A 10,014-nucleotide genomic window follows, 5' to 3' on the forward strand; every position below is an offset into this window, starting at 1 on the left:
TCGTTAAAAAGTTATTAATAAAAAAAAAGTTTGGCAAATATAGCAGCTATTTTTGAGTATTGGAAGGCAAAAATAACTAATATATATGTCGAAATAGTTTACGCATACACTTTCCACGCAAAACGAGGTGCCACATGGGTTCGTGGCGTGCTTTACAAGCTCGTTTATATATATACATAAAGTTATTAATAAAAAAAATTTGAGAAACGAGCTTGTAAAGCACGCCACGAACCCATGTGACGACATTAATGACTATGCTAATTAATAAACGTGCAATTGTATAATTGTAAAACTAATGTTTATTAGGATTTATATAAACAAATTTATTAGGCGGCAGTGTGGTCTAGCGGTAAAACGCCAGACTCGTAATCTGAAGAACCAGATTTGAGTTCACTAGAGCCATGTAAACATGGAATGTTTTTCCGAAAGCTGCGCCCTCCGTGCAAGATAGGCTTTTGTGCGGAGCAAACTGGGCTCCGTCTTTCGGAAAGAGACGTTAAGCCGTTGGTCCAAAGGGTTAAGTGAGAGGAGAAGAGTAGTATTGGATGAGAATTAAATAAAGGGTTGGAAACGTCCCTAGAAAACGCCTTGCAACCCTGAGGGGAGTCAATAAACGTATTTATCTTTTTTTTATAAACATATTTATTGAAAAAGTTTGACAGAATCGTCAATTTCGAGCAAATACATAACTACAATCGCGCGAAAAAATGCCTCAATACGATCTTTGAACTCATACTAACGTTTGAAAAGAAATTCTGCCATATAGCCATTGTAATGTTTCTTTCTTAAAATTAAATGCGAGATTACGCGACCCAACTGGCCAGTATCAATTTATTTAAGTAACTCACTACGTTTCAACCTTAATTAGGTCCTTCTCAAGTGAGAAACAATACATAAGTCACGCAACAATGGATCATGCGTCGCCAAATGCTGCGTCCAGGCCACATTGTGCGAACGCCACGCTAGAACGAATATGTCCATATAAGTATGTCGAATATAAAGATGGAAGAACATATCAGTGGTAAATCGTAAAAATTTACATATAATGTACGTCAAAAAAATAAAAAATAAAAAGTTTCCGAGAGTCGCAATGTAAAGTTTTAGGAGAGTAAGACAGATTATTTTTTCCACTAGCTCCGTTCCGTGCCATATTCAAAGTCACAATGATACGTATAATACACAATGACTAACTATAATAAGATGTGTTCCGAAAGTACCGTATGACAAACCAAATCTTGTTACTAAAGTGGACAAAGGCCAGGTTATCGTTATTATGGATAAGAGCACGTATCTTAGTCAAATGACCGAATTGCTTAGTGATAGTTTTACATACAAAAAAGTAAATAAGAATCCGATAAATAGAATAACTACAAAGATTAAGGATCTCATTAAAAATTGGTATGACAAAGACATCATCAGTGAAATGGGATACAAACGACTTAATTGCACTAACGGGAACCTCCCGCGTTGTTACGGACTACCGAAAGTACATAAGAATGGCTTCCCACTCCGCATTATTGTTTCTGCGGTGGGTAGTCCATTGTATGAAATAGCGAGATTATTACACGATACTCTTGACCAATCTGTACCTATACCTCATTCGCATGTTAAAGATAGCTGGTCTTTTGTTGATATGATAGGCGGTGTGGAAATTGAAGATGACGATGTATTGGTTTCGTTAGATGTGACCGCACTTTTCACCAACATTCCTAAAGACTTGGTTACCATAGAAAAACGATGGAATCATATCGCCGAGAAAACTAAACTCAGTCTTCCTCAGTTCACACACACGATAGACCTGATCCTGAGCTCTACCAGGTTCTGCTTTAACGGAGAATTTTACGAACAAATTTTCGGTAGTCCGATGGGATCCCCCCTCTCCCCGATCCTCGCTGACCTCATTATGGACGATCTCGAGACGCACTGTCTGCAGTCGCTGAATGGCATTCATGCCACCGGTGCCCGAGGTCAACACCGGTGGTAGTAACTGTTTTGGAAGCCCATCGCTTGATCCCGAAAATTCCGACGACACGGGGAGTGCTGGGACTGTACGCTCTCCGCGCCGACCCCTGGATGTCCGATCACCCTGGGGTGGTAAGGTTTCTTCCTGTATGTTGTCCATTCATGAAGGTTTTGGTTTTTTATTGGGGTGGCCTTCCCCTAGGACAGACGGCTCACAAGAGGATTACGCACTGTCCAGGTGCGCATCCTACAATCAGATGGACGATTGCAATTTAAACTTTAACCCCACGCAACCTGTGAGCAAAGCGCAGGGAGAATTCAAAAATTGCTCAAAATGATGAGCCCGTATACTTAAGACTTGATGTAATATAAACATGTATATCAATCATCCATGAAAATTCCAGTTAATATTATATTTTTATCGCAGATACGTTAGCAACTTTCGAGTTACGATAAGTAAAGCAAATTTTACAATATAGTATAGTGAATTTCGTGTTTCATATTTCCGCGTTTTCATATTTCGTATTTCCATATTTGCATGTTTTCATATTTATATTTCGTACTTATATTCATGTTTTCATATTTTCATATTTTTATATGATTATATATGAGTTTATATAATTTATATATAAATTATATATAAGAAGCATTTATCCTGTATATAATCATATATAAACTTTAAATTCGGATTATCCAATAGATGGCATTCGATAGGATTCGTTTCTCGCATTTAAAATTTGTCGAACAGTGGTATAAAAACGGTATCAAGAGACACGGCACTGTCTCACGTTAAGCAGTGCCAAGTTATAATATATAGAATAAATCATTTCACTTTTGATTTTACAGCTTTTGAAAAAATATACATCTTAATTTATTGATGCTTTATTATCGAAGTTAACAGTTCTTTTTTAATATATATGATATTGACTATATATGATCATATATAATTATATATATTTACATAAATAATATTATGTTTTCATATATGATTATATATAATTATATATGATCATATATAGAGACAAAATTTATATATAATTGCATTATGTATAATTATATATATTTATATATAATTATATATAATCTTTTTTTCCCGGGAAAGCAGTTCTTGGTATTTTACCATTTGGTATTGTCTACCCGTAGTTGTGGACATTTATCGTGTCGCTTGATCAGCTTATGCTAGAGAGACAGAAATAATCGAAGTTACAATGTTTACACAAAGGTTTTCTTTACACAAGTAGCTCTTCTTGTGGCGACAACGGTAAAGGTTCTTTCAGTTGTCATACGCACGTTCTCCAATCCATCGAAAGGTACGTAATAAATAGATAAAATTATTTTTTATCTTTCATTGCAAGCATAATATTAGAATCTCAATGCAAAAGTACTTCTCAATATATTCTTAGTTTTCATACAAAAAATGGCGCAGTCAATTATAATTTCATAATGTTACACGTTAATCTTATTAATATGTAATCAGTTAGAAAACATTACTACAATTAATTATTAGTACATTTCGTGTAGATAATATTATTTTTTCTTAGAAGGAAGTTAAGTCTTTCTAAAATACAAATCTGTTTATAAATAAATATTTTATGAACATTTTTCAATTTTATTATCATATATATTATTATCGTATTTTATTATTATCTATGTAAATGCGTTGTAGCATAAAATTAAAGATTTATACAATATGAGAGAAATTTTGATTATATTTCCAATTTAAATCTAAAAAAATATACAAATATACAAAAGAATACAAGAAGGTATAAGAAGAATATTAAATGCAACGAAAATTGTGTTTGCCAATATAATTAACATTAGATATAAATCACTTGATTGCGATTACAGATATAACTCATGACATTATTGACGTAAAAGTTGGATATTACACGTCGGATCGATGAAGTACCAACTGCGTTTATGAAGTATGTATGTACTAATATACATCGGATGTGTTGAGAGGATGATTGCATATGTATTGGGTTGGCCAATAAGTCCGTGCGGTTATTTATAAGTAACATTTATAAGTAAAAAACCGCACGGATTTATTGGCCAACCTATTACATGTAGAAGTATGAAATACATATTTCATTTTACACTACAAAATGTTTTAGATAAAAGTTTTATAGATTTAAAGAAAAAAATGTAATACGTATAATAAATTTTTCACGGCATGTACCTTTTATGAAATATGAGCAGCAATTACATTTTTGTAAATGCTGCTCATCGTATGATTTTTTATATAATTTTCTTATAGAATTCTTTTTATATAATCCAATTTCTCTATCTTACACAGGATGTTCCAGGTCAGATCAATAAAACTTCAGGGACTTATAGAAAATTGAATTTGGAACAAAAAAGTTCCTATAAACACATAGGTCTGGAAACGTTTCGTTGAAAAGTTATAGTTATTAAACCGAATAAGTAACATTTACTTTGCCAGTCAATAATTAACACAACTGAGAATTTAATTGATTATACTGGCAATGATTATAATCGTGGTAACGATTATAATCGTCGTGACCCTGGCTGAGGTAATATTTTTCGCAATAAATTTAATTATTTAATTAAGATGCTTATATTATAAGCATCTAAAATTACATCAACTTCAGAATGACCAGAATCCTTGGTCGAAAGTCGGTGACGATTTGTCACGACGATTATAACTGTTACCACGATTATAATCATTGCCAGTATAGTCAAGTAAATTCTCAATTGTGTTATAGTTATTAACTTCAAAAAATCACGTTTTTTTGTGATTTTTAAAAATAACCCATCAAAACTCTTTATTTATTTGAAAAAAGTATTGAAATAAATCTTATGGGTAATTAAATAACAAAACGAAATTACACCAAGTTCATTTAATTTTGATTGGACATTCAAAACAAAATAAGCTGAAAACAACGAAAAAAGCAGAAACTTGCAAAAATCACTTTTTGACACAGTATAAGTAAGAACAGTAGGTACACTCCGTCAAGAAGTTGGAAATAAATATAGCGATTTGCACAACTAATAACATGGCGATTGTCATGGTAACTGCATGATATAACTGAGATAATAAGAAAATATCATAGACGTCTATAGATGCGGGGGTTTCCGAGATTGCTAATTACGAATCCGGCATCAAAATCGTAAAATGTAAAATCACAGATCAAATATGGCAAAAAAGGGTGAAAAATTAAACTGATTCATATGAAATAAGTTTTCGCGGAATTGGAAGGGTTGAATGCAACGAAGTAATAAATCAAATATGATTGCGTTTATAACCCGGGGAAAAAACCTCTTATTTATTCATATTAGTTTATATTAGTTTATATTAGTGGATGTATGATAATATATGGTCATATAAGAAATAGAAAGATAATCTTGAACAATATTATATGGCTAAACCTCTTTAAGTATAATTTTATATGGTCATATTTGATCTTATATACTAATATATTATTATGTGTGATCATGTAAAAGTATATTTATAAGGTTAAAGATAATTAATAAAATATATTTAAGCAACCCAACTGTCCAAAATTTCTCCTTTATAACCCAGTAAACAATTTGTCAGCAAATTGTAACCAAATTGACACCAAATACGCGCAAAACTTGTCGACAAATCCGGTGCGATCTGTGTCTGCAATACGCTTGTGTTTTGCTAGCAAAGCTTGTGTACATGACTTGACACCAAATTGACGCCAAATATCGAGCAAAACAGGGCAGCAAAAGTTCAACGGCAAATTTGCGCCATATTGTGAACAAGGCTTGCCAACAAAAGCTCGACAGCAAAGAGTACCCCACGTTAAGATAGGCAAAATGCCACTGTCAATGAAACGGAAAAATAATTTTGGATCTGCATAAGTACACTAAAAAAAGAATTTTCTACGATTTTTCCGACCATCCATCCCCCCTCCTTTTCCTAGTGGCACCAAAAACCGCTTTTTTCGAAAATTATTTTTTTTCTCCGGTTCCTTTATGTTAAAAATTTTGAAAAAATTTGAGAATATAGCTTATAAAAAGTACTAAACACACAATTTTTTTTAACTTTAGGCGCGTTGAATACCTAACCTAAAAAAATAAAATAAGTATTTGAATCAATTTTTTTCTAATTTTTTTGATAGTTGCAGGTCTAATTACTCTAGAAAATTGTATATTTTAGTGTTCTACATGTATTAGAATTTTTTCAGATTTTTTGAAATGGTGGGCCGTACTCAAAAATGCAAAAAACCCTATTTTTAGCCACTTTTGGGCCTTTTATGGTCCTCAAATGATTGATAGTGCCTTAACTGACTCTAAAATAAACATAATATATTACTTTTAGATATATGTTGTCAATATTTGATACATTCCGATACGTCTCATATGTTTTTGAGCATGAAATCAGTCATAACTCAACGAGAAAACCTTAATTTTGTATAAAAGTGCCTATTTTTCGTCGCTTTCTGGATTTTTGGTTATTTTATCTAAGTTTTTTTGCATATGATTGGTAAATGTAAATATAAATATAATAAAAAATTGTACCTCTTATACATATATTTCAAAGAAATCGTTCATTTATTCAAAAATATATACATTTTTATGAAAAAAATTAATTTTTATGATATCATGATCGTCTCTTTAATCTTCCTCGTCACTATTTTCCTCAATTACTGGTGTTACTTCTTCGAAGTCAAACAATTTTGTAAGTATTTCAGCTGGTCGAATAATCCTTGACAAGTATCTTGCATGAGATAGGTAAAAAACTATGGCGGCTATATGCGAGCAACACCCTATAGTTCTGTTACCATTAGCGCAGTTACAACAATAACGTCTGACACCGTTGAATCCCACACTATCAGGTTGATATTGTAAATAAGATTTGTAAACTTTGCTGTTGATATGCCGTGAACGGACTTCGAACCTGATTATATCATGTTGTTCTTTTGCGTAACTCAAACGAAGAGTATTATCCTCTTCTAGCATTTCCGATAGATACGAAACTGCTTGTGATAACTGATACGATCCAGTAAAAAATATTTTCAAATCTTCTATAGTTATCTCAGGAAAATCCAATATCTCTGCAGATGATAGACTCTGAAAAGGTACAGTTTTCCTATTCCAGTTGTTATCTTCAACCTCCTGAGCTAACGTATTTTGCAAATCCTTAGAAACGTTGATTCTGTCGATGATTTGATCGAGTCTGCCAGAATCTGAATTAAGTCTTTTACCAAAAAGATTGTGCAAAAGACATGCAATTTTGCAGTACAATCCTGCATTTTTCAAAATACTGTTATGCAACTGATGATGGAGTAGCTTGAATTTCTGTCCGATGATACCGTGGACGGCTTCAACGACCCAACGAATTTTTGTGACCAAACGTGATTGATTAGATTCTGCCGTCGTCAATTGATTACGCTTACCTAAAAATAATTCGTTTTTAATTTGTTTTTATCTGAAAAATTAAAACTTATTCATGTGTAATATATATACCTTTCAGAGCTGGCAGAGCTTTGTAGCCTTTTCCTTCTAAGAGACTTGTTACGTCTCGAAAACCCCTGTCTAGTATGAAAATATCTCCTTCTCGCAGAATCTTAACAAGTCCATTAGGATCGGACATCAAATGCTTTAAAATCTGAGCATCGTTTTTGTTAGCAGTGAATGGCCCAGCCACATCGACCACATAACCATCAGTCGTGCAAATCGTGAACGGTTTGCACAAGTGTGTCTTCTTCTGGCTTGAATATGACTTACGCTGGTAAGCGTTATTATTACTTTTCTGGTGGCGGAGATAAGATGCGTCGCAAACCAAACCTAAGTGATTCTCTAAATCATGCAACCTGCTGGCAACAGTAGCAGTTCGACTCATAAAAAAATCTCGAGAGTATGCATCGATTTCAAAGTATTTAGGCAACACATCAATTTCAAAACATTTTAAGACAGATTCAATAGATTTAGCAACTTGCTCATCTTCGAGATCTAAGATTGCAGCGATACAATGATTCGAAATGCCAGTTCTTAGTTTAAATAAAAACGTTATTAATGCTTGCGTGATGTTGCGATATTCGGAGTTTCGCATGGTCGTCATCTTATTTTGAAGGGAAAAAATGTTTTCCCACGAGAGCCCTGTGAGAGCTTTCACACGCTCCTCTGACATTTTGCATTCGCTGATTTGGCCATGGAGACTAGCAGTAGATTGATCTGATAACTGATCCAGAAACTTTGATAATTCCGTTACTTCGATTGAAGATTCATTTGCGTACGGAATTATGTTCTGTACTTCTTCGTTATAGAATCGCTTCTTGATTAAATGTTTACGACAACACCTATTTCTTCTAGGAATAAAAATTCTTCTAGCAACAAAAACTTGTATTCTCGCTTCAAATGGAACATCCTGAATATCAGTTTGTGATTTGCACAGGAAACAATACATACGACTGATGACTACCCTTTGAAAAGACAAATCGACCATTTCAACTTCAATTTTGGTAGGTTCGACGTAACCTTCACTAGAAGATTGTGTCGGTACATCAGGATTAGTCACCTGGCTGTCTGTCAGCTCCAAACTATCACTATGTTGCACTAACGGAGAAATAATGACTGGTTCATTTACAACAATTTCTTCAGATTCCATGTCTTGCTCTGGGATACTATTTAATTCAGCATTAGATGACGTAGAGGGTTCACTGCCTTGAGTTTTTTGTGATTTATTGAGGAGAGACTTCTGACATCTCAGTCGAGAACGACATTTAGCGCAAATGATATCACCAACTTGTACATGAAATTGAAAATCTTCATACATTTTTATGGCATCGTCGCGTGTACCAATAGATTTTGGAACACCAGTTGTTTTACGTATGAATGTATTACAATGAACACATTTCAATTCATTTCTCTTCGCTTGTTTTGCTGGAGGTTCATCATTCGTTTCGGACATCTTGTTTACCTGTTTGAAATATGATTGAATTATTCAATTTATCTATCAATCAGTATATATAGTTCTAGACTATGTCCCTAGATCAAAAGATTTATTTATATATTGTAAATGAATTACACTTTAAAAATCAGCAGTAAAAACAGAATTCTAGGTTATAATTCTCTCTTGACCATAGATCCGAATACTTGAGACCAAAAAGTATCGCTCATGGGAAGCCACGAAATTCAACATGGCGTCGAACGAAGGGAATGCAAGCATGTTTGCGTTTTTGTGCATACATGCTAGCGTGCACGTGTGCTTATAGGCGCATGCGCAGAATATTTTAGTTTCTAGCACCATATTGAATTTTTAACCTCCAAATACAACTCAGAGTGGATTTTGGGGCTCAGTAGAATGTATTTTGGAGTTGCAAATCGTTCGTGGTGCTATAATGAAAATATATTTTTCAATCACATGCAAAAAAAACTTAGATAAAATAACCAAAAATCCAGAAAGCGACGAAATATAGGCACTTTTATACAAAAATTAGGGTTTTCTCGTTGAGTTATGACTGATTTCATACTCAAAAACATATGAGACGTATCGAAATGTATCAAATATTGACAACATATATCCAAAAGTAATATATTATGTTTATTTTAGAGTCAGTTAAGGCACTATCAATCATTTGAGGACCATAAAAGGCCCAAAAGTGGCTAAAAATAGGGTTTTTTGCATTTATGAGTACGGCCCACCATTTCGAAAAATCTGAAAAAATTCTAATACATGTAGAACACTAAAATATACAATTTTCTAGAATAATTAGACCTGCAACTATCAAAAAAATTAGAAAAAAATTGATTCAAATATTTATTTTATTTTTTTAGGTTAGGTATTCAACGCGCTTAAAGTTAAAAAAAATTGTGTGTTAAGTACTTTTTATAAGCTATATTCTCAAATTTTTTCAAAATTTTTAACATAAAGGAACCGGAGAAAAAAAATAATTTTCGAAAAAAGCGGTTTTTGGTGCCACTAGGAAAAGGAGGGGGGATGGATGGTCGGAAAAATCGTAGAAAATTCTTTTTTTAGTGTACTTATGCAGATCCAAAGTTATTTTTCCGTTTCATTGACAGTGGCATTTTGCCTATCTTAACGTGGGGTACCCTTTGTGC

At 33.2% G+C, this 10,014-nt stretch overlaps 1 protein-coding gene across 1 annotated transcript; it reads left to right on the forward strand.

Moving 5' to 3' along the window:
• The first annotated feature begins 987 nt into the window (after positions 1-987).
• Positions 988-1,984, forward strand: LOC112463435. Its single transcript, XM_025029845.1, has 2 exons — positions 988-1,021; positions 1,215-1,984. Exons 1-2 carry the CDS (start codon positions 988-990, stop codon positions 1,982-1,984), a joined length of 804 nt encoding a protein of 267 aa, XP_024885613.1.
• The last annotated feature ends 8,030 nt before the right edge of the window (positions 1,985-10,014 follow it).

Source organism: Temnothorax curvispinosus, unplaced genomic scaffold (genome assembly GCF_003070985.1).
Source record: "Temnothorax curvispinosus isolate PA1 unplaced genomic scaffold, ASM307098v1 QBEX01013202.1, whole genome shotgun sequence".
Lineage (NCBI taxonomy): Eukaryota > Metazoa > Arthropoda > Insecta > Hymenoptera > Formicidae > Temnothorax > Temnothorax curvispinosus.